Source organism: Orbicella franksi, chromosome 5 (genome assembly GCF_964199315.1).
Source record: "Orbicella franksi chromosome 5, jaOrbFran1.1, whole genome shotgun sequence".
In the NCBI taxonomy this organism is placed as follows: Eukaryota; Metazoa; Cnidaria; class Anthozoa; order Scleractinia; family Merulinidae; genus Orbicella; species Orbicella franksi.
In genome coordinates this window covers 29073271-29097400 of record NC_138149.1, presented here as the reverse complement: position 1 = coordinate 29097400, position 24130 = coordinate 29073271, and the positions used below count along the sequence as shown (strand labels likewise).

At 39.1% G+C, this 24130-nt stretch overlaps 3 protein-coding genes and 1 pseudogene across 3 annotated transcripts in view; 3 read left to right on the top strand and 1 right to left on the bottom strand.

Moving 5' to 3' along the window:
* Positions 1-6964, top strand: part of LOC145488002 (capsule biosynthesis protein CapA-like) — a 16242-nt gene extending 9278 nt beyond the window's left edge. Inside the window, exons 2-7 of the mRNA XM_081466767.1 lie at positions 399-642; positions 1475-1619; positions 2749-2913; positions 4551-4784; positions 5000-5121; positions 6256-6964. Coding sequence (XP_081322893.1) covers positions 399-642; positions 1475-1619; positions 2749-2913; positions 4551-4784; positions 5000-5121; positions 6256-6406 — 1061 coding nt within the window. The 3' untranslated portion in view covers positions 6407-6964. The remainder of the gene's footprint in view (positions 1-398; positions 643-1474; positions 1620-2748; positions 2914-4550; positions 4785-4999; positions 5122-6255) is intronic.
* Positions 6965-10411: 3447 nt separating this feature from the next.
* LOC145488033 (cilia- and flagella- associated protein 210-like) lies at positions 10412-19492 on the top strand. The gene is made up of 16 exons (XM_081466798.1): positions 10412-10792; positions 10869-10921; positions 11038-11193; positions 11462-11515; positions 11851-11970; positions 12932-13048; positions 13207-13295; positions 13980-14106; positions 14428-14478; positions 15159-15233; positions 15786-15829; positions 16379-16499; positions 16913-16984; positions 17416-17499; positions 17833-17913; positions 18341-19492. The coding sequence occupies exons 1-16, from the start codon at positions 10747-10749 to the stop codon at positions 18698-18700; spliced, it is 1650 nt and encodes a 549-aa protein (XP_081322924.1). The 5' UTR covers positions 10412-10746; the 3' UTR covers positions 18701-19492.
* A 1842-nt stretch (positions 19493-21334) lies between these two features.
* The window catches only part of LOC145488028 (arf-GAP with GTPase, ANK repeat and PH domain-containing protein 1-like), a 37432-nt gene continuing 34636 nt past the window's right edge, over positions 21335-24130 (top strand). Inside the window, exon 1 of the mRNA XM_081466793.1 lies at positions 21335-21438. Within this exon, the coding sequence (XP_081322919.1) occupies positions 21393-21438 (46 nt within the window). The 5' untranslated portion in view covers positions 21335-21392. The remainder of the gene's footprint in view (positions 21439-24130) is intronic.
* Positions 21456-22806, bottom strand: LOC145488046 (uncharacterized; annotated as a pseudogene).

Below are 24130 nucleotides of genomic sequence, written 5' to 3'. Positions count from 1 at the left end.
AAAAGTCAGGTTTTATTGCCCATAATACCATATACCTACTTCAACCAAAGAGACTGAATAATTTGGCGCGTGGATCCACTGATATACTGAAACATACTATGAGGGTTATTATGAACTCTTCTACAGTCATTATTCTTGTTTATTTGTATAAACTGATTGCTCATGAAGTGCATCTGATCCCCATGATAATCTTCAATTTGGAAATTGATTCCCCGAACCCAGTCTGTAAAAAGCCGCCCACTCTTCTTAGAATGGGTTGCTGTGCAATTGGTACCCCAGCTAATCCTAGCGAACAAGAAGTTCATCGATATTACTCCCATATTCAGAATATTGCATTCTATAACGCACCAAAACGTTAACAACGGAGATCTAAACGAGTAAACTCTTTTCTCTTTCAGAGCACATCACTTTACTGTTTGTAGGAGATATTTCCTTTTCTGGCCCCCTCAAATATTACGTGGAACACAAGTATCACACATACAACGACTCGTTTAATGATGTGGCACCTTACATCAGACAAGCTGATATTTCAGTTGGTAATTTGGAATCTCCTTTTGTTAGCCAAGATGTTTATCGCCACATGTACAAAGGAAAAAAGACAGTTATACTAGATGCGAGTCCAGAAGCTGCCCCAACATTGAGGTACAATAACCGTATCAATATGGTTTAGTAAAAATGACGCCTAATTAAATTGTTTACAAATTCGTCTTTAAGTTGAAGAAAACCAGAAAATATAAGTTTACTAAGATAGAAAAATACCAAGGAAAAAACAATAAACCATAAAGGAACAAGGATGGAGAAGATTGGCACGTACTAAAAACGATGAGCCTGAAAAGTTCTGGATAAATTTTTCAAGATGAGCAAGCCATCACGTAACTGCTTTAACTTTTTCAAGGACTACTGTAAAGCGTAATCGCGGAATGAAAATTTTGTGAGGGGCGAATTTGCCGATATTGGTAACCATGAAAAAGCCAACAGTTAGCAGTTAAGGTAAAGTCCAATAATCATGGTAACCACCTGTCTATCTGTATTATCGTGTAACACCTTGTAGTGAGACCTACCTGAAGTTCTAAGTAGTTAATATTTACGAGCAGAATAACTGACTGCCTACACCCTGTATAATGGAATAGCCTAGAACAACAATGAGCCGATTGGCAGTCAACAGGGGTTTAGAATTTCTAAACGAAACATTAGATCATTTGTTTGGAGCCGAGCACAAATTCAGGCGTTTTCTAAATTGTTCTTCGGTAACGCCCCCGTGGTGGGACGCCGGATTACATTCTGGTTATATTCTGGCTACGCTCTGAGTATGTTTTTGGATTAAACTCGACTTTTGGAACCAAGTAACTGCGTATTCTCTGTTAAAGCTGTTATCACAATTTATTAATTCGCAGGTCAACACATAGACTACGTCAAGCCAACTTAAATTATTGATTTTATCATTTGGCTGAAGTAAACCTCTGCTTCTTTTCAGTTTTGCAGGATTTGACGCAGTCACAGTCGCCAACAATCATTTCAACGACTTTGGTTCCGAAGGCGCCAACTTCAGCGTGGATATTCTCAAAAACATAGGGATTCAATATTTTGGTATAAGTTTTGGCAAATATGACTCATCTCAGGTACAGTTTTATCATTTCTTTCGGTATATATTCTTGGATGTGTATGTTTTATCACTTGTTGGTCTTAAACGTATATCAAAGTCCGCACTGGTGGCGATTTCTTAAAGAAGCCTAGTCACGGTATTTTGTGTCATTTTGGCCAGGTACAGAATTAACTTTAAATTTGAAGAAACCTGAAAATACTAGTTCACTAAGATAGAAAAACACAAAAAGAAATGGTAAATCATAAAGGAAAAAGGATGGTTAAGAATGGAGAAGACTAACATCGATTATAAACGACAAACTTGAAAATTTAGGCTGAACTTTTCAAGATGAGCAAACCGTGACGGTGCTCCATTAACAAAAGTGATTTAGATGGGCACACATCTTACCCACGTCACATCTTCGTTAAACGATGGACATTAAGGTTGCGACATTGATATGGCTGAAGGTTGACGTTTTACTGAGCCTCTTACATAATTAGCTTGTGAAGATTTCCGGGCAGGTGGGGCTCGTTAGTTCTTGGGTCAACAGCGTGATTCCAATACAAGATGAACAACTCTCTTTAAGGCGCAGATCCATGATCACCCGAGATCGACGGATGCCGATGATGTGAAGGTTAATTACGTTTTTATGACTGTTATTCTGTCTCGGCTATCTTCTGTGCCGCTCTCTCTTGGATATAGGATCTTGATCTGAACTAAGGACTCATTCCTTGTGGTAAAAGTTTGAAGTTGTCCTTCGGTAGTGTGTTGGGTGATTAGATTGACGATTTCAATTGAGGCCTTTCTGTATTCCTTGACCATGCTGTTACAGTAGCTCGGGGCCTCAATCAAATTGTCTGTTTTGTCCTTCTGTTAAGTAAGTGTAAGTCTGTTAGCTAATATCATTCTTTCCGAGTGAACCATGTTATGCATTTGGTAAGAGCCCGATTTAATTTCTGTGTGCCTCCTGCTCTTACGAAGTCTTGGTAACAGACGCGTCTTGGAGCAGAGCAAAATCACAGAAGCTTACAGCAAGGGTCATGATTTTACAGGTCTTTCCGTTCCTTTATCATCTCATACGGAAGAGTCAATTTCAACAAACCGACATCCCGTCTGTAGACACACTGAAATTTATCTTACATCAATTGTTTGTTCTCTTGTTATAGGAACCTCTGATCCTGGAAAGAAACGGCATCAAGATAGGATTTCTTGGTTACTGTGACATCATATCCATAAACAAAAACTGCACAGAAATGAGAATGTTGTTCAATTCTGGTCCTGCTGTTTATCGAGATGATATTGCCACTAGAGACGTCAAGAATCTAAAGAAGGTTGTTGAAATATTTTAACTTCTAATCAGTTGTGCTTATACTAAAAACTTACGACTTTCTGTTATTTCTTGGTTGAATACTTACAATATGAAAATTCATAAGCTTGATGAAATAACGATCCTTTTTGGTATCTCCGATGACAACCCAGGGAATTGTTTGTTAAATCATATAATCATTCTTGGGAAATATACCATTTATTTATGCCGTTGTAAAAATATCAAGCAGTCTTTATCCTTACTGAAGGCCAAAACAAAAGAAACTAAAAAAACTAGCACCTTTAATTGCAAACAAGAACAATAAAAAATCTATTCATTACAAAAATGGCAAAACATGTTGCCGTAAATATTTCAAGTTTCTCAATAGCTTAGTAGCAGGTATATAATTTTATATGCATATACTGATTTATAAATGTATCCGTACAAATTAGTATAGGTTTTTATTATATGGCTGTGTCTTACAAGGACTGGGAACTACCGAATTCTCGAATTTGATTGGCTTAAATCGATATTGACCGCGGTCTAGATTTTCCGATCTAGACCGGTTACGTTTTGGGTGAAAAAATGTCAACCTAAAATACAAAAATATTGACTATTTTTTTCTACAAATATTAGTGGAAACGACAAAAAGCCTAATGAAAAAAAAGTAAAGAGGACAAGCAAACTTTGGCATATTGAAATTCAGCTCATCGCCTTTCGCAAGCAAAATGTCAGCTAGTACAAACCAGTTACATTAAACGAATTATTTGTTTCTTGTTTGCCATATAATAAACATCTTATTAACCGAGCTCAGTCGGTCTGTATGGGAGAATCTTGACTCGGTCGTGTGTACAGTCCTCGGTCAAGATTCTCCCATACAGACCTCCTGCTCGGTTAATAAGAGCTAAATATTATCAACCGTAGGTAGGTAGGTAAAGTCTGCTTACGAGCCAAGTGGCCCATCAGGCCGGAGCTTATCCCGGTTTCTGTAGCATGAAGCGACTAGGAGTATTTCTACTCCCCCCTGGATGGGATGCTAGTCCATCGCAGGGTTACCCCCAGCATTAAGTTTGCCGGTACCCATTTATACACCTGGGTGGAGAGAGGCACTGTGAGAGTAAAGTGTCTTGCCCAAGAACACAACACAATGTCCCCGGCCAGGGTTCGAACCCGGACCGCTCGATCCGGAGACGAGCGCACTAACCATGAGGCCACCGCGCCTCCCTATTATCAACCGCACCGTTAATTAAATCTAGCTGACTGTGAATGTAATGTAATGTAAATTCGTAATTAGCGTTAGTGAGTAGTGTAAGCGTTAACGTTAGTGTAACTAACTATGTTATTGTTTGTATCCCTCTTGTAATTGTGTTTTAAGCAATAATAAAAATTAAAAAGTCATCCTTTCCGATACTGATCCAGTAAACCTAAATATAATCAGTTGGTAAGGGCTGAAATGGCCTAAAATTGACTGACCTAGCCCTTTAACTGCTGAACCTTGACAGGCATATCCTTTTATATGTAACGGCACAGTTGTGCAAAGGGCTTGTATTGCTGAGAGAGGTTGCCAGACAACTGATCTGCCACCTCCAGCAATTAGTAACTCACTGACATTACCAACCATAGGAAAGCACTAACAGTGATTTTTTTATTTAACTCTCGAAGGCTAACGTGGATATCATAGTTGTCTTCATCCACTATGGTCAAGAACTCTATCTAAGACCACTTCCGTACCAACTTCATATAAACAAACACCTAACGTCTCTTGGGGTGCAAATCATCATTGGAGCACATCCGCACGTGCTGCAACCTCATTATATCAAGGACAACAAACTGATAGCATACAGCCTCGGGAATTTCTTGTTTCACCCAAAGGAGACGATGGGTGGAAGCGATCCGGTAAGGTTTTTGATGGCTAATAATAATTGAGAAATGGAAAAGATGTTCCCCGTGTCTCTAACGAGTTATAAAAACACGAGTGGAAGTTTCGAAGAACAAGAAATGCTTTTGCATAATTATTTCGTTAACTTTGCTATATTGTTTGCTCTCTCCTTTCTCCAGTTTTCTAACAGTTTCTCGTTGTTTATTCCGCTTTAATTTCTTTTGTTTCGCAGAGCGTTTATGGAAGACTAGGCAAAAGACCCAATAAATTCTTGATAGAGTCGTTCGAACGCTACGTCCTCAGAAACTGTGAGAGTGTGAGAGCAACCCAGATGTTGAAAGTAACTATATCTAGGTACGTATTAATTAAGAGGTAAACATGCTTAGAGATACTTCAAGCTAGGCTAAAGCAAACAACAATCTTGCTTCCCAATTCAAGCTGTTTTCAATTGAGTGTCGAAAATAATCGGGTAATTACTTTGATTTTGGTTTTGGCTTTGGTTCTACTTCGGTTTGGCTGAGTAGTCTTTTTGGTAAGTAGTTGGTTTGGTTTTGGTTTTACGACACTCTATGAAAACCGCTCCATCATCCAACGTGGAAAATAATTTAGCATGAAAATTGTCTTGCCATAATCATCCTTTGCACTCTTTTTTTTTTTTTAAAAAAAAGGAAAAATATCTAATTTTCATGCCCAGACTGGATATTCTTATTTTTCTGCCCACTTTAGACTAAAAATATTATTGTCTGCGTTCTTAAATAACAGTGCATGTGTTTGAGTTAAATAAATCGGACGTGACAAGGAATTGAACTATCCGATCGATATAACTGTGTGGTGTCTGTTTTGTGGTACATTGTGCACGTGCTTTTTAGCGCACTTTTTCTCGCTATTTTGTTAGCCAGTTATGTTATGCTAGAAAAAAATATTACGATTTTTAAGGCAAAATAAAATTAAACTTAGAAACATGTGATTTTAATGTATTTTATTTCCCATCAACCCGCAAAAAAGTGTCCTCAAAATTAACAAAATCTCAACATATTCTCAGAAAATATCGCCAATTTTAACCTCGATATTTTTATAAAAAACGAAAATTACTAAAAAAAACGTGTATTGGTTTATCTGGTAATATATGATGACGTTTAACCTGGACAAACATTGCCAGGCAGTTCAGAGCTCGGTTACACATCAACAAAGCGTCCTCAAAACGGACGGTACCCAAGGGCGTAGCCAGGGGGACCTGGGGTGCCCGTGACCCCCCTCTTTGTAAGCTATTTTTAAGCAAACAACCTACAACGGGTGGCGAAAACGCTATCACAATCTGGTAAACACCCTCACTTTGACACAGTGTGACCCCCCACCCCCTCCCCCCGCCCCGCTTCCTTTGAAAAATCCTAGCTACGTCCCTGGTATTCAGGAATAAGCCGCCTATCTACCTGAAAGAAAGTACAATCCCAATAATATCTAATTTCTATAATCCTTCGTTTCTTTCAGAGATGGTGTTGTGAGGGCAAAATATCTGCCCCTGAAGATTGCATTTGATCCGAAAACCAGACGGATTCATCCTAAACCAAAAAAGAACCCGGGATGGGTTACTGTTTGTGGGGATGAGGATAAACAATGCCAGAACTTTGATACGTGTTGAAAACAATTTATCAGAACTTCTTAAATCCATTTCAGTCAGGCACCTTTTTAGTTATAATGCCTTCGAATGTAGCGCTCGATACATTTTATACCAGCGTGCTTTATAGGGAAATTGTCTAAGGGAGTAGTAAAGATATTTCACATTCATAATTTAATTATAATCGTTACTCCCCGTAAAATATTTTTAGGAACATTTTGACAATTTACTGACCCAGACTGGAATTCACCAGAACTCAGATGCCGGGCTCATAAAACTATTAAATCACCGACAAAATCACCAACCATATCAGTAACATCCGCATAAAAGCAAGTCAAAAAGTAGGAGTATTATCGAGACTGCGAAATCTAATACCTTACAAAGCAAAACTGATAATCTACAAATCATCCATCCTGCCTCACTTAACATATTGTCATCTCGTATGGCATAATTGCAGATCTTCTGACAGCAGGAACATAGAATGGATTCAAGAAAGTGCACTTAGAGCAGTATTTAACTCCCATTCAGAAACATATGAAGACCTTCTGGTTCGAGCAGAGCTACATTCACTACTAAATCGTAGACTACAAGATATCGCTATATTAATGTAAAGTAAAATATGGCCTTGCGCCGAGTATTGTTGACGAACTATTTAAGCAGAAAAATACTAGTTATTCACTTAGAAATAGTGATTCTGATATCACTACTTTTAGTACTATAAACTATGGAAAACATTCTCTAAGATATCAAGGACCGCGCATATGGTCGAAACTAGATAATAAATTGAAAGGCTCTCTGAATATCGAATTTGTAATCTTTTAAAAAGAACATTAGGAAAAAAGACCTCACGTCTTTTCTGTACAACGACAATAATTGCTGTAACCTCTGTAATTCTTAAAGACTACCTATAATATGCCTACTTTTTTCATGTACTACTTATAGATGCGTTTTTGCAGATTGATTGTATATACACTTCTTTTGTTTTTTTACTTATTTAATTGTAAATAATTTAATTTATTTTTTTGTTGTGTCCCCAATTAGTAGTTAATACTAAATGCATTGACTCTTCAATAAAGCTGTTATTGTTATTATGCAAAATGATTTATTTTCATTAGTACTACGATTTGTTTGCATTCACCAGAACTCAGATGCCAGGCTCATACTACTATTAAAATCATCCATGTAATATGATTTATTTTCATTAGTACTAGGATTTGCTTTTAGATCAAGTTATATTACAGAAAAAAAACATTATCGTCGTCGTTTTCCATCAAACGGTCAAAAGCAGTTATTACATTATCAGTAAACTCGCAAAGAAGGTAATTCTAAGGCCCCGTTCACACTAGGCCAATTTGAAGACGCAGCTTTGTTTCTAGCGGAGGTCCGGCGGCCCGAAGGGCCGCCAAGCGGAGACCCATACTCATATAGGAAAGAAAAGGAAACCCATGAGTTGATTTTCTCATGGTTATCATGGCTAGCGGTATTGCTCGTGGGCACATACGCACGACGACGGCGACGACGGCGACGACGGAGTCGCGCAACATGGCGGCCATACTCCAAATAATAGCTCGACATGCGGCCTTGGTTTACGGTGTACTCCTTTGATGTTGGACATCCGTGTTATGATCAATTGACACCTGTCAAAACAAGGTATCCGCTGACCAGTATCACGTGACCATATCGCGGGATCAAGTTTAGTGCTCATCGAGGTCACGTGTATTTTTGCTGGTTTTCCATTAGATCGCGGGCTCATCTCAGGTTAACTTGTTGAAAACTGGGCAGGATTGTTCGGAAGCCGGTTAACGCTAACCCAGGATTAAAAGTTAACCGAATTATAACTTTTTCTTCTATACAAATGTATTTTGCTACCTTGTTTTGTCTATATAGTGATTATTAAAACCCAAAACAGAAGGCCAAACAATATACAGAAAACCTCAACGCAAAGTTACAAAACTCAAATCAAAATTCTACCTTCTCCTGGGTTAGTTTAATTTGGCTCTGAACAACCCGGCCCAGGAGCTACGCTTTTAGGCTGGCAAAAAACTATATATTATGGTTAGGCCTACCGTCCACACTAATCCGTCACGAAAACGGAGCTTTTCAAAATGCTCTTCAGACTGGAAAACGCCGCCTTTTCGTTTTCGTGTGGACGTAAAACATTTTGAAAACACAGCTTTTCGAAAATGATGACGTTACACTAATCATGTGATTTCCTGCCCGAGTTTAATTTTCACACAAATCCAAAATGACCGGTGATTGGTGCGTTTTAAAATTCCGCCGGCGTCAGGATTTCAGGACGAAGTACCTTTGAAAAACGCCGTAACGGTTTTCTATTTTGTCCGACGTCGTGAACGGGGCCTAAGGCATTCATCATAATTAGAAATATATTTTTATTCAACATTTCAAAAATGTCAAGGTAAAGAAATAAACTATTAAAGCGAATGTGTGACTAAAAATATTAGACTGACAGTGTGAAAAATATCATCAAGACTGGCTCAAAGTTCAGTGTGTCAAGCATGACAGTGATTCAGGGACGGGGCGATGTCATTTTCGTGTCCCGTCCAACTGACACAAAACAATGACTTCAGCCACGATTCGACTTATACCATTCGAGCAGAGGACAGCGTTTAACCTCGTCCCCAGGGTTTTCCCTTAAGATTGGGAAAGGGGAAAAAAGGAAAAGCCCTGGTAACGAGGTTGGCCAGCTCACTGCCTCCTTTCTCAGATGGTGTACCCTCCCGAAAATAAACCTTCCGAGTAAAAAATGATTTTACACTGTCACGCCACCAAACTGGTGGTAAAGTTAAGAATTTGAGATATGATAGAGGACTGTGCGTTATTTTAAAGAAATGTTTCACTTAAATTTATAGGACTGTGTATGAAGACGCTATCTTACGTCCCACCGAGGAGGCGGCTGTAAAGTAACAGAATATCTGTCATTGAGTTTTGCTATTCAAGCGAAAATGTTTCTCACTAGATCTCTGGTACCTGCTAATTAAAACTTAGTTCAATGCAAGGACCGTTCAGTTAGCACACAGCATCTTTAACCTAGCTACGCGACAGCTTCTTAGGCCGCCATTTCAATCTCAGGCAGCGCAAAAGCTTGAAAATTCAAAGGTGCTCTATAACAAAACGATATATATCTGATGAATCGGAAGAATCAGAAGAATTGGCTATTTTTTATTTTTATTTTGGAATATGCAACGTCACATGCAAACCAGCAACTCACATCCAGATATAGCGTGATTCCGTTGAGCATCATTGCTGCCTTGCGCATATTTTTCGCGTCTTTTGTTGTATTCTCGTACTGTTCATGCAAAATTTCTAAGTGATCTGGGCCATTGAGTAGGGGGTACACATCAAAACACTCCATTTTTTCAAACCCCAGGCTTTTTCCGTGGCTAAGATTTAATTACAAACTATGGCAAGGTAAACACTTCTAGAAAGGTTAAAGACCAAAGATTATTAAAAGATATATTTTGTACCTTAGAACTGTATTGTAACCTGACAACGGCTGATTAACGGCTGCCGCCTGCTGAAGAATACCAGGACTTACTTGAGAAAAGATAACTCCCACGTGAATTGATTAAAATGAATAATTTTTACATTTTTTAAAAGACCAATAGATTACTGTTTTAAGCATAGACATTTTTGAATAGTTAAAAAGCACATGAAATGGCGACCAGTCAAATCTGATACAGAAAATCTGGCATAGACCAGCATACGTTTCAATGCATAACTTCGACAAAATGCACTGGATGGACAAGTTCTAAGCTTAAAGCACAGAACCTACTTAGAACAACAAATCCTGAAAATTTCAGCTCAATTGGACAAATCGTTCTCGAGATATCTTTTCTCAAAGGCAAAAATAATTCGTTTTGAGAAAACAAGCTTTGAACTTACAGTGACAGAAATGTTTCTCAAAATATAACTTTAATACCTTAAGATACAAATTCTGGCAAAAACAAGAATTCGATCTTTTACATAATTTTCATGTGTAACCCCGCCTTAAAGTTTTAGAGAGTTGTAAATACTCCTTCTTCGATCCATCATGAATCACCCTTTAAATAAATTCCCTGTGGATTATAACGTCACCGGTCGCTCATACTGAAAATAAGTCAGGATCATATCGATATATTTTTTCGCTGTAGTTTTTCGTCCCTTAGACCCGATTTCAAGGCGTTATGTGATCCCGCGTTCGTTGCTCAACGGAATAAACGGACTATTCGTCCCCAGGCTTCCCCCGGCCCCGCGTTTTAGGTCATTTCGACCCAGTCTCCCACTGTTTATGAAATGTTGCCTTGGAAGTCGCCTTGGAAACGAAGGCAAACTTCTGACCACTGCAAGAAGCAACTCCAACCAAGATGGCGTCAAGAATCATGCATGGTCGGCGAGAAGGCCAAACAAGAGGTAATCTCGTCTCGTAAACGCTTATTTTTGAGTGATATGTGAAATTAAGTTATTTTTCTACCTTTTCGTCGTTTAGAAATGGGTGGAACAAATATAAGTGTCATTCCTGAAGGAGTTGATCCGCGAGAGGTGAGATAGAGTTTTAATGTCGACGAGACACAAGTTTCTTGAAATCTGTCGTCCAGTTGTTTCTGTCGCTCAACAAAGGAATCTGTCCTAACTCTCATACAATGATCTGTTTTTAGGTAACAGTTCTCCAGCCAGAAGCATGGAGGCGAATACAAAATAGTCTTTCGCATTATAACGAAGAGCAAATGCGTTTGCAAGCGAAGAGACAAGAAAGGGAAGAACTCCATGCTCTGTCGAAGGAGTCGGTAAAACATTGGGAAAATACGATCGAGGTATGATATTTTCGAATTTAGTGTGCGCGTTTCTTTACGTAAAGGCTTATTTTAGGGAAATGAATTTAAAAAGTGATGGAATAAGTAAAAAGATCTGTTAAAACTCTTGAAAGGCAATAACGATTCTTTTTGATCATACTTTTAATGCATGCAAGCTTACATGTCTTCCCCAGTAACAAGCACGATAAAAAATTGAAATTTCTGCTTGACACTCAACTAGTTAACAACTTAAGTAAGATCCTATTCTCATTTCAACATATTATTGCAGGGACAAAGACTAAAGAAGCTGCAAGCTCGGAAACTCAGAGAAGAGAAGGAGGAGGTAAGGAAAAAAAACAAATCTTAAATGTGTAAAGCCACAGTTTACTTCATGATCTTGCTTTGCAGCTGAGCAGTTTTTTCAGAAAAAGATCAAAAAAAATCAGTCATCTTTGCCAACAATAAAGTCACCTACTGCAAAATTTTGTGAATACTCCGATTCATGTAATAAGTCTCTAATTTATTTAATCAATTTAATGGCAAAATATGTAAAAGTGCAAATACATTGAACGTCAGGACGTAGGGTTGATACAGTCCCTCAGTATGACCATCACTCTTGGTTACTAAGATCTGGACAGCAATTAAATTAACTCTTAACTGTAAAAATCCTTTTAACAGGAGGAAAGAGTTAAGATTGACATAGAAGAAGCTAAACACCAGGCACAGAAAAGAAAGGAGGCCATTGAGAGAGCGAAGACCCTTCAGTACTACCAGACTGATAGAGTGAAGACATTCCATGTAAGAACTGATGTTACTGTAAACAGATGACTTCCGCAATTTAGTAAATATATACATGTAGTTACAGCTGTTTCAACAAAGTGATGTCCTGCAGAAGCATAAGAGCACACCCAACAATGCTGATTGATAAATTATGCCTTTGCACTTTGGTAGGGCAACTTTTTCAAAACAACTGTATGTGCATGTACATGTAGATGTACACTGTATATTAGATGGTTCAAACTATGTCCAGGATTGTGGGATATGGGCCTCGCCCCTGGAGGCAAGTCTGGAACTTTTATTTCAGGGTGGCTACCCCCAGTACCCTCTGATCTGTATTCCCCCCAGGATGGCCCCCTTCCTGGGCCCCAACTGCCTAGTCTTGCATGTCCCTGCCACCCAAATTTCACCCACAACCAGTGTGTCAGTTTTGCTGATGTAGTACCCTTGGTGGCAACTCAGACCAGGCCTTGAAAGAGGATCATTAACGTTAGATGGTTCAAATATTTGTGTCCAACAAGACTCCAGAATCCTGTAGAATGTTAAACACAGAGCTGTACATACATGTACATATTTGTACAGCCCTAGGACACTATCCTTGTGGGAGACAAAGTGGACTCGTGGTTAGTGCACTTAACTCCGGTTTCAGAGGTCAGGGTTTGAATCCTGGCAGGGGACATTATGTTGCATTCTTGGGCAAGGCTCTTTACTCTCACAGTGCCTCTCTCAATCCAGGTGTATAAATGATACCAGTGAGTTTAATGCTGGGGGTAACCCTGCAATGGACTAACATCCCATCCAGGGAGGAGTAAAAATACTTCTAGTCACTTCATGCTACAGAAACCAGAGATACAGACACCATAAATCTTGTTTACAATCAGCATTGATCACATAATGCAAAGCAAAAACAGAACATTTTCAGTGTCCCTGTATATCTACAGCTCATGTTATGTTCAATGCCTTTTTGATTCTTTATTTTTAGGGTGCACTGCTGCTAACAGAGGTTCTTAAGGAGAGAGATGCCCAGATTGAAATGAAGAATGGCAAGCTTGATGCTGAGAAGATCAGAGAGGCACATCTTCTGCGACTACAACAAAGGGTAAGTGATGGGACTATTCAATCTATAAAAATGTATCTGCTCAAAAACACAAGTACTGTACACTGTTCATCTTTAAAGTTGCTAGTCTACTGTGTTTGGAAAAGATGAAACAAGAGAATGTAGAGTTGTTGACCTGCTGTTTGCATGTTTTTCTCTAGCAACGTGAAGAGGCTATCATGGAGGACCAAAAGAGGGCATTGAGAAGATACAACGACAGGAAAGCAGTGGCAGATTTCCAAAACCTCCAGTAAGTGCTGCTTGTAGCACATTACAGGACATACATTATATGATCACCTAGTGACTGTGAACTGCTTACGAACAGCTACTATGCAAGTGTATTATGAAAAATCAGATATCTGAATTGTGGAGAAATATATAATGACAGTAATGATGACTGCAGTTATGTGCTTAAGTTGTCATAGCTGCATTAATCATTCATGTCTCTATGAACAGCTACTATATGCTGCACATGCACAGTTACATGACTAGTGGTATAACTGCATGCAGTACAAGGAAGAGTACATTTAGCTTTAAGGCTTTAGTTATGCATACCTCTGGTGACAATATTATTTTCAAGTATCCTGGAAAGGAGGTTAATCAGGATCTTATCAAAAAGTTTAATTAAGACCCTCACAGATCCTGGTCAAGATCTTTAAGGATATTGACTTTTTTTTGTTGGGGGGTGGGGGGGGGGGGGGGTGAGGGGTACACTTATGCAAGTCATGTATATCAACAGGAAGAAAGCTTGACATTAATATTTGGGTCAAAACTCAAACTAACAAGTGATACATGCACATATACACTTACCTCTTGTGTTGTAGTAATGACTGGGTACATGCTGTTTCATTTTAGTTAGTCAGTAAAAATTTCTTCAAGGTATTCATAAGCTATAAATAAATCACAACATTCTTTACCTCATGAATTTTTGTAGAATTCTTGATCACATTGAAGAGTCTAAAAAAGCACAGCAACTTGACACTGAAGAAGGAGAAAACATTAAACAACAAGTGGATATGTACATGGCGGCTAAACAAGCCATTGAGGAACAACGACGGAAGGTAATTGTTAAAAATAACATTCTTTGTACCTAAGATAATTTATTTTTAATTTTTGTTATTCCGGTGTTTTTGTTTAGCAGGGGTTTCATTAAGGGTCAAGCACCAGTCAAATTGACCGGCTTTGACCATGTAGAGGAATGTGTTTCTTATAAAGAAGTTCACTCCACCTGTGAAAACCAGTTGCTCTCCTGCTGAAAATGGTAGTGACACCCCTGAAATAGGGAAATGGATTGCTTATAGGACTGTTTATGATATAACACATACATTTGTGCTGGAGAGAAATGGTTGTCTGATCGGCTTTTGTGGTGTTGTTTTTTCAAGGATAAAAAGGAGATCATGGAAGAACATCAGAGGCAGTTAGCTGATAGAGAAGTAAGTACACAATGATAAAAACCTCTAGATTGACTTTTAATCAAGCACATTTCCTGTTAGCATTGAAAAGATCCTGTTTGGAGTTAAAGCCCCTGGAGAGCCTCTACTCAAAGCATGCCTTTGTGTGTAACTATAGACCTCTGGATTTATGAAAACCATTGTTAAAAATAATTTCTCCCTATCGGTCTAGTCTTTCTTTCTTCTCTTTTGTTTTTCTGGATAAGGACTAATATCAAAGTAGACGATATACATGTAAAAATTCAAAGGAATGTCTGACTCCATCTTTTTTTTTCCTCTACTCTCTTGTCTTCCTTATTGCACTTTCCTCCTTTTTTGCACCTTTAGGGCTTGTAGAATCCACGCACATAGCTCACTTAGCTAATGTAAAGAATGCACTTTGCATTGTTGTTGTTGTTGACCACGTTTCTTAAATCCAGTCATACATTCAGGTACATTAGATTTAGTTGAGCTTAGGAGCAGGAACCAGGTACCTCACTTCTATCCCCTTTTTGGACATTTACCATTCCCAAGGCCAACATATTTCTATAGACAAAAAATGCAATATTTGCATATACATGGAAAGGGCAGCCTCCAACATTTTTCATTTTTTAATCCCTGTCAAGATGTACACTTTTGTTATAGGTCATTTGCTAACTTGAGTGATCCCTGGTTTTGTGTAGGCCAGACATCAAATAGAACAGAAGAACATTGAAGAGGAAGAGGAAGAAATTCGACAGTTTGGTCAGGCTAAAAAGGTAAAGATGATCATGAACAAATCTTTGTTGCAAATATTTGTGTATGGGAGTGTAAAATCCGGCAAAAGACTTGTGAACCTGCCTAAAAAGTGCCACAGTAATTGTATCAAACTTATAGCCAGTATCCTGTTTCAGTAACTGTCCAAGTGGCCAGAAATGTCTACATGTAAAATATGTACATTTTAATTAATACATTGAGTATCCCCAAAATGCTGTACAAAGCTCTTCAATTATGTTGGCCAAACATGCGTCAACCAAATGTACAATCATGAACAATGTTAGAAATTCTTGTGCAAATACTATGTCCCAAATAAAATAGTGTTCGTTTGCTATGATTGAGAAATATTTGCAGGCAGTTAAAAAGCTTCTGTGCATTTTAAACTACGGATAGTTTAACAGCTTTAAAAAAAGAGGGGCTATAAACGGTCTGCAGATGGGGCCACCCAGTGAACCGTTATTTGTAACTGGAAGAATTAAAAACAGAGTATTTGGCAGAAATTCTGACGAACTGCTCCCTAATATTAATGGCTGTATTTTCGTGTTATTCTGCAGAAAATGGCGAAGATGCGTAAAGAGAAAGAAACAGAACTGTTTAGGTAAGTATTTCATTTGATTTGTCTAGTCATATCCGACCAATCACAACAAACATGAACAATGCAATGAACCAATGCCATGCACAATTTTTAAGAAAAACCTTATAAGGTTCTTAATGGATAAACATTTTTAGAAAAAATGACAGTAGGTAGTTTTGGTAGTTTTTAATAGTTTTAATTATTGTATATTTTATATTTTAGATCTGTGATACTTGTATTTCTTATTTTAGATTTTAATACTTTTTATTTTATAGAGGACCTTATTATTATTATTACTATTATTATTATTATTATTATTATTATTATTATTATTAACCTATCACAACTTGAAGCAAACACATGCTACCGGAGCCAAGCGCGGGAAAACGCGTTCAGACCAAGTCACAAGTGGTTTTGGAACTTGTTTATTGGCTGAAATAAGTGCACACTTGCTGTTATCAAAACTTTTTACAGAGTTCAACAAACGCCAGTTTTTATCATCAATCGTTGTTGTTGTTGTTGTTGTCTTTGTGGCCGTTTAAAGTGATAAGTTCTGCTGATTTCTGTTTACAGAGCGTTCCAAGATCACGCTGGACGAATGCGAAAGAAGCTCGCTAATCAGAAACAACAGCAAGTCGATGATGAAGATGACAGAATAGCAAAGGCTGTAGCAGAAAGGGAAAGCAAACGCGAGGTCAGTCGACACAAATCTTTGATTCCATTTTCTTAGCGAACGGACAGAAAGTGAAACTGCCTCACCTCTTGCACTAGTACTAGCAAGAGAATTTGCAAAGGCTAGCATTTTTAGGGGGCACACCCACTATCATCACTACATTTGCTCGTTGCTGCCTAATAAGCGATAAAAATGTAAGTTGGAGGTGTCTGTCTAGACACATTGCTCCAATCGATGAGAGCAAAGTTCTTTACCAGCCAGTTCCAAATCAACGTAAGCTTCGCACTTTTTTTCTACAAAAGGTTGGACCAGATGGATCAATTCATGGAGAAAACAAAACGATACAGTATTAAATGAGTGAATGGCAGGACAAATACAGTTCGTTCTTTGGAAGAGACTTGTTTATTCATGCTTCTTGGTCTTTGTTCTTTTAGGCGGAAGAGAGACAAAAATACGAGTCCGACATGAAGACGAAAAAGGAAATTCATGATCACAGGATCTACATGGTAAACTGTTTTGTTTTTTTTAGAATGCTTTTTTATCTTATTTATCCAGTGTAAGCCCAGTTTATTTGTTTTGAACAGGGATGTACATGTACCGTTATCAATTTTTTTTTGATTAACATATGACAGAAGCAATTCTCAAGAGGTGGCAAAGTTTCGTGTATTACCTGTTTTCTTCTTTATTTGATAGCTATACTACAACGATCTCATCTACAGTCATGTAGATGAAGACTTGATCTGATCGACAGCTCTTGATTTTGTCTGCTTTAATGGGCAATCTATTTTAGCGGCGAATAATCCTTCTCCAAGGTTAATTACAAACAAATTGACTGTGCGGAAAGAAATATGTTATTAATCTCTAGTACAATGTACTGTAAATTATAACGTTATTTTCTCACTCATTCTTAACCGTTATTGCCTTGTTTTCGTTGTAGATGAAAGAGAATGAACGGCAAGCCATGGAGGAAGCCAAGAAGGATCGTGAAATACTTCGAAACAGAGTGGAATCTGATAAACTGGTATGTTCAATCCGCAACCCTTAACTTAACAATTATTCCACTAACGCGCGTTGGATATGAGATGGTCGATAGTCTTTAATATTTCATATCTAACAAGTGTAGTGGAATTATTGTTTTATTAAAGACGTCCCAAAAATATAGAAAAGTAAAGTATAATAAAAATAAAAACGCGCGAAAAAGTTACGCGTACACTCACCATATTCGTAGAGCATGGTATATTGGCCCATATACCACGATGGCTAAGCCAATGAAAACTCTTGAATTGCATTAATCAGTGATCAATTGAGCGAAGGTGGCCAACATTCTAACTGTTTTGTTTCTTTTGTTGCTTAGTATCACTTGAAACAAGAAGAGAAGCGCGTTGAACAACTTGGCGAATGCAAGAAGTTGAAAGAGTTCCAAACGCAGCAAATCGTAAGTTCTTTTAGAATAAGAAGGGGTTTTGTATGTAAGTACTACGGTAACACGAAAATTCGACGATATTGTTCGGTAAATGCTTATGATGGGACCGAGACGAAACGTATTCCTCATCTAATGCACCAGCAAGAAACCCCGAGGAAAGGGTACAAAATCAATAAGCTAGAACATTTTGCAATTATATAGTGTACAAGCTGTTTATATAACAAAAGCTTAATAAAAAAAAAAGTGGACGAACACTAGGACTGACAAACCTAGAATGACTTAACTCTCCAGACAAATGCCTAAATAGTCCCGTAAACGTCCCGTGACACCCTCTGACTAATTGTCCATTGTCCATTGTCCCATTGTCCCGTCTCACTAATTCGTCCCTCAATCGTCAGAAATCACTTGACCTAAGCAAGCCTTTCTATTTTGTTACCAGGGAGAACTGAAAGACCGAGCGCAACAAGCCAGAGCGGCAGAATTAGACTTGGATAACTGCAATGGGGCCCTACTCAAGGAGGAAGAGGTGCAATTCCAAGAATACGCCAGCAAGGTCATTGCTGAGGCCAAGGCGCACGACCGTAATCCATACCCGCTTATCAAAGCTGCCCGAGAAGGACCCGGAGGGGGCCGAGGGCCGAAATTTGATGGCAAAAAGGGGCTTCGACCAAGTTACCTTGTATGTGATGGAACCGGCGTGCAATTGCCCAATTACTCCGATGAGACAGTACAGGGTTCACATACTAAAATTTACGGCAATCCGGGCCACAGCAGAAAGCGACTGGGTTTCACCTGGTGAATTTTATCAACAGCTCTGATGAATTCGAACTTGTAAATAGACTTTCATTCATAAAAATAGTTTCTTGCAGGTAGTTTTTGTAAAGAACTGCATTCAACTTCATCGACGTTGTAAAACCTTGTCTGTTCTACTTGCGCACGTAAAAAGTGAATTATATGATCACTGATGTATTGGTTGTAAATAAAACGAGTTCAAAAGAATTGCTCTTCCATTGTTCGGATTTTGTTCCATCACGAAATGGCCACATTAAATGAGTTGACGGTACTTTTCAAGTGGTTGGTTAAACACAGTAGTAGCAGAGGCTTTAAGAACGATTCTCGAGGTAACGCAACCTGGAGTAATTCCACTTTTGGAAATGCGTGAAACAAACTCCTGACATAACAACAAGGTGGCTACCAACTTTTCCCTACTTGAGTTCTGGACGTAAATAATTATTGAATGACTTGATAACCCAGATAGCCGCCCAGCAGTATTAGAACTAATTGAATTAAAGCTTAAATACATTTATACAGTCGAACCTGTATATAACGGCCCTGTATTAAGCGGCCACCCTCTGTTAGGCAGTTTTCAAAGTCCCGAGTTTTCGCTCTTACAAACGCTGTATTTGTTACCTGTATTAGGCGGCCACCTCTATTAAGGTGGCTGAACACAGTTTTCGATACTTGTGTTTCATTCACCTTCTTCTCTAAAACCCTTGATCCCTCGGTCGTCAAAAATGGCAGCAAGTAAGTTAACAATACAAACGTTGGTTTTTTGATGATTAAGCTGACGTAAGTGCTGTTGCCATGGCAACATGAATAAATATAAACAGGCCTTTAAAATCGGTTGTTTATTTGCAGAAAATCTAGTCATTAGATTTTCGTTGTAATTTGCATGCAACAAGCTTGTAACGATTCTTACAAGTTAACACCATTTTGCTAATAATTTAACAGAGAGATCTTTAATTATTCCTTGTTGAAGGTTCACTGGAATATCTAGAATTTCCTTTGTTAAAGTTCAATTATTTTCGATACTCCAGTTACTTATTTCCTAAAGTATTTTCGTGCCAAATTTCGTGAAATTCTAATGAGTGGTTCTCGAGAAATAGGCGTATTTCCGAGAGTTCAATTTTTCATTCAATCGCAATTTTTTGACTTAATACGCATGCGCATTTAACTGGGTTCTTTCGGTAAGAAAGAATAAGCTGAGAATTGCTGGGCTCTTTGCATCGTTACCTATTCTAACATATCGTTATAAAAGACTAAAGCCATCAATGCACTGCGTTCAATTATAGAGAAAAATAGCACAGATACTGCGGGTGTTTAGTAAATAAAATGATCTCTCTATTGACAGCATGTTTGTTTTATGCAATCCTTGTGGGCGCGCTGAATTGTATCAGCAAAAGTGCGCGCGAAAACTGTGTTGGGCCACCTTAAGCGGCCGCGGCCACCCTTTGGCAGTCCTATGTTTGTCTTTCTTTGTTATTTTCACCTCAGCCTCTTCCAGGCGTTCAGTTAGTTGGGGCGCAGCGCGAAAAATAGCGCGCAAAAAAGTAAAAAAAAAGCGCGTATTGAGCGACCACCCTGGAACGGAAACCAAGCCAAATGTCATTTTATGTCGTATTTTATTGTGTTTAGAATGCGATCCATCATTACTATAAAGAAATAACATGTACAAAGCTAGTACTGTAAGCTGATGTGCTGAAGTACAGCACCATATCATTAGACTACGCTCAGTATTTTTAGTGATCCTGTACTAAGCTGCCACCAGCTGTATTAAGCGGCCAGTTCTTCAAGTCGCGAGGGTGGCCGTTATACACAGGTTTAACTGTGCATCTAATCTGAAAGAGTCGCTGACTTATTCAAGCTCGATAAGGACGGTGTAAAATGTTGAATCATGTCATGCCAAACTTTGTTCAATGAACAGCCGGGTGAGTGATGATGATGGTTATAAGACACACCTTGCTAAGTAACGAGAGTATTACTAACATTGATGAGAAAATGGCAATTGTTGGTACTATTTTCTGAGAACGAAAAGTGATCCAAGACAGTCCTTTAACAGTCCTTTAACTCTTTTAATTGCTTTTTCTTTCATTGTGTACAGGTTTTAGAAGTCAACACATGCCAAAGAATAACGAAAGATCTTTAAATCCTTTTTCGCTGAACGAGGTATCGGAAATAAATCAAACTAATTAACATGGTTCAAGTAAATCCCTGTCAATATTACAGCAATATTTCAGTTATTCGCATAATAAGCGGAATGACCTTCCATCCAAGCCGATATCAGTCAAGACATCCGGAAATCGCATGATAAAGAACTCACGTTGTCGACATTGACTGGACTCAAAGCTAAGAGAGGCTGACATAGCTTACATGAGCCAAAAAACGGGAAAATGTCAGTTTCAAACTCGATGAAGTGTTCTCAAGGGTCTGCACCGATTTTTGAAGTTTAGGCCTTCATGAAAGTTTTGGGAAACTGGCAATAAACACAAACCTCTTAAAAGCGCAAATATCCTCGCGATAGAAATTGAGGGTCTATATATAGAGCAGTGATTACGTTTCGAAACTGAAAATCTCTTCACCTACTGCCATATAAATATATGTTTGTCTTTATTACTCGTCACCAGTTTCTCGTCACCAGTGCAGTCTACACTGCACTGATATTGTTTTGAGAATTTTATGTTGATCACTCTAGTGACAAGAGGGTTAGACAAATGGCTTGTTTACTATTCAGCTGCACTGGACGACGATTTTTCTCAGGTAAATCCGATTTCCACCTGTTTTATTTGTCTCTCTGTAAACCATTCTATTGTAATGTCGATAGGAAAGTTTATGTCGAAGTTAAAGTACGTCCTTAGATTCTAAACGAAAATGTTGCCTGCTGTCGCTCCTTAGTCGAACTCTATCAGCCCTCGGGCGATGTATATGTTTTGAAGCTTATATTCGCTTTGCTTCAGGTTATTGCGTCTCTAACAACTTTACTGCATTCAATTTAGTGCAAATTGAAGGATTTGGGGTTGAATGGTTGCCAGGCAGAGCCTGAAATCTGACGAGATTGCTTTGCGTTCTAGAAAGTGATTCAACTCAGTACAAACTCTTGACTTTCACTTCGTCTGAAATACCTAAACAAACGCCATATTCCTAATTACTTATTATGACGAATACAAATGATGTATATTTATCGCTAACTAACAACGGACCGAGCAACTAATTCAAATTGATACTACAACCCTGACAAAAAATAACGTGAACCAAGAAAATGAAAGTTTGATCTGATATACGTGCCCTAGTCTGTTATGTTTGGTTTCAATCTGCCGAATACCTTAACGCAAGGATCCATATACCTTCACACAAGGCTACACCTTGTATGTTTATTAATGAGCCTCTTGAAAGTCGACAAAAACCCCTAAAAATTGCTGACCACATTTCCCCTCCATCTTCCGGCGTATGCCCAGAATAGAATTGTATTGAGCTCAGTGTGGCATAACGCAAGGCCTCCAACTGCTTTGTGCCGCTTGTGAAACCGAAACAAAACGTTTATGTCTCGGGTATTACTCTACGCGAATGGTTTGATAACTCGGTCGCCCGTGTGGATTGATTCTTGAATCAAGAGAACTGAAAAAATGGGTCTCCCCCTACCGCCAGTTTGAGGCGGCGAGATAAAACCTCCAACATGACCGTCCGAAGCCAATCTACCTCCGCGCTACGAAACACGTTCGCTATGTGGGTCATCTGAAAGTGATACCGTTGAAGTAGTTGATTATGGATATTCTGCCGAATTCCGAGCGTATAGGAACATACAGGACCAATACGTCTGCCTTGTAGCAGCAATTGCAGGTGGAAAACGTAGCGATGAACCAAAGGAACCATCAGTTCTTGGTCATTCAAATTGCATTTAGGAAAATAGGTGCCAGACGATGGAGTTGCCATAGCTTGTTTTCAGAGCTTATTCGTTCTGTTTTTCAGTCGATATGTTAATTTAGACTAGTGCCCCTGCCAAGCGTTTTTGTTAGCTCTCCACTTCAGGATCAGGTCTTGTTTTGTGTTGTTCGCAATTTCGCCAAAAAGACATCACGTCACTCGTTGTACGATTTGATTACGTGTCGTAGCTCCGACTGTAGAAAAAATCGGAAGTTGCACTCAACTATACTGAGGAGAAGTTTCGACTACCCCTTATCACACCACTGAACATATTACAGGTCGGAGTTAACGAATTCAACTCCGTAAACAAAGACTAATATTAATGTCGGCTAGAGAACCCTGATCTACAAAGGTGTTCCAATTGCAAGCATGACAAGCGTGATGCTGACTCGTCCCCAGTCGTCATCATACAGCACCGTGCAGCCGCGCTCCCACCTCGCTCCGTACCGTGCTGTATAAAGTTGTCAGAAGACGACTGGGGACGAGTCAGAGCGATTTATGAGGGAAGAGAACCACAGAGTACCTCACGGCCTGTCCGAGGCGCGTTTTTACACGCCGGAACCCAAGCTTGCCTCACAAGGAAACCGAAAGACATATCCCGGTCATCCAGCAGAATCGAAAAGGAGACAGGAGTAAAAGAGAAGTGAAATTCGTGGAAATAGGAAGCTTGGTTTCGCCCAGGAGTGAATCTCAGGAGGAGAGAAACGAACAACGATATAACAAAGCCTACCATCCAAGGCATATGCAGCGTTGATCTCCAGGTGCTGTCATGTGACAGAACTGAAGCCACGCCCGAAGTAGACCAACCTCGTTCCCAGGGTTTCTCTTCTTCCCATCCCCTATAGCGAGATGGGAACGAAGGTACCGCTTTCCAGGTCGACCACGCACCCTAGCAGCAACTAAATCCGAATAAGAACCGAGTTAGAGATGAAAATGAACAATTTGATGATTACAACCACTCTTATAAAAAACCTTAATTCGAAAATGATTACACCCAGCAGGCGTCTAGTATCGAACGCGCCGGCCCCACCCCGCCACTTTCCCACTCCCGGCCTCGTAGATGATCAGGGTGTGCGTGTGTAAAATGTTTGGTGGTTTGTGTCATACGTATAGCTATAGTTTGATCAGAAAATGGATCATTTTATCGTTATTGGAATAGGGCTACTTGTTCTAATCGCTTCTTTTTGACTGTTTAAGACGAAATGCCGACAAGCCCCGACAAGTGCGGGCCGACAAGGTATGCGAGACGCCAATGAAAAAAGGGCGGCTAAGAGCGGGCGCGGCGCGTGTGAACGAGTCAATTATCTCCGCCCAGGATGTCAAACGACACTTAGCTTGTAGCGGTAAACCATTTGTGTTTGACTTCATGGCAAAATGCCGATGCCATTGAAACTACACTGCTCGTGGTCACAAAATGAAGGCAAGGGTGCTTAGTGCTTGTTTGCTCGCGGGTTCTTTTTGTGCGCTTTCAAATAGAGAAACTTTGTTGAAAAGATTAGCAGGATAGTGATTCTATGTTATATATCTCAAA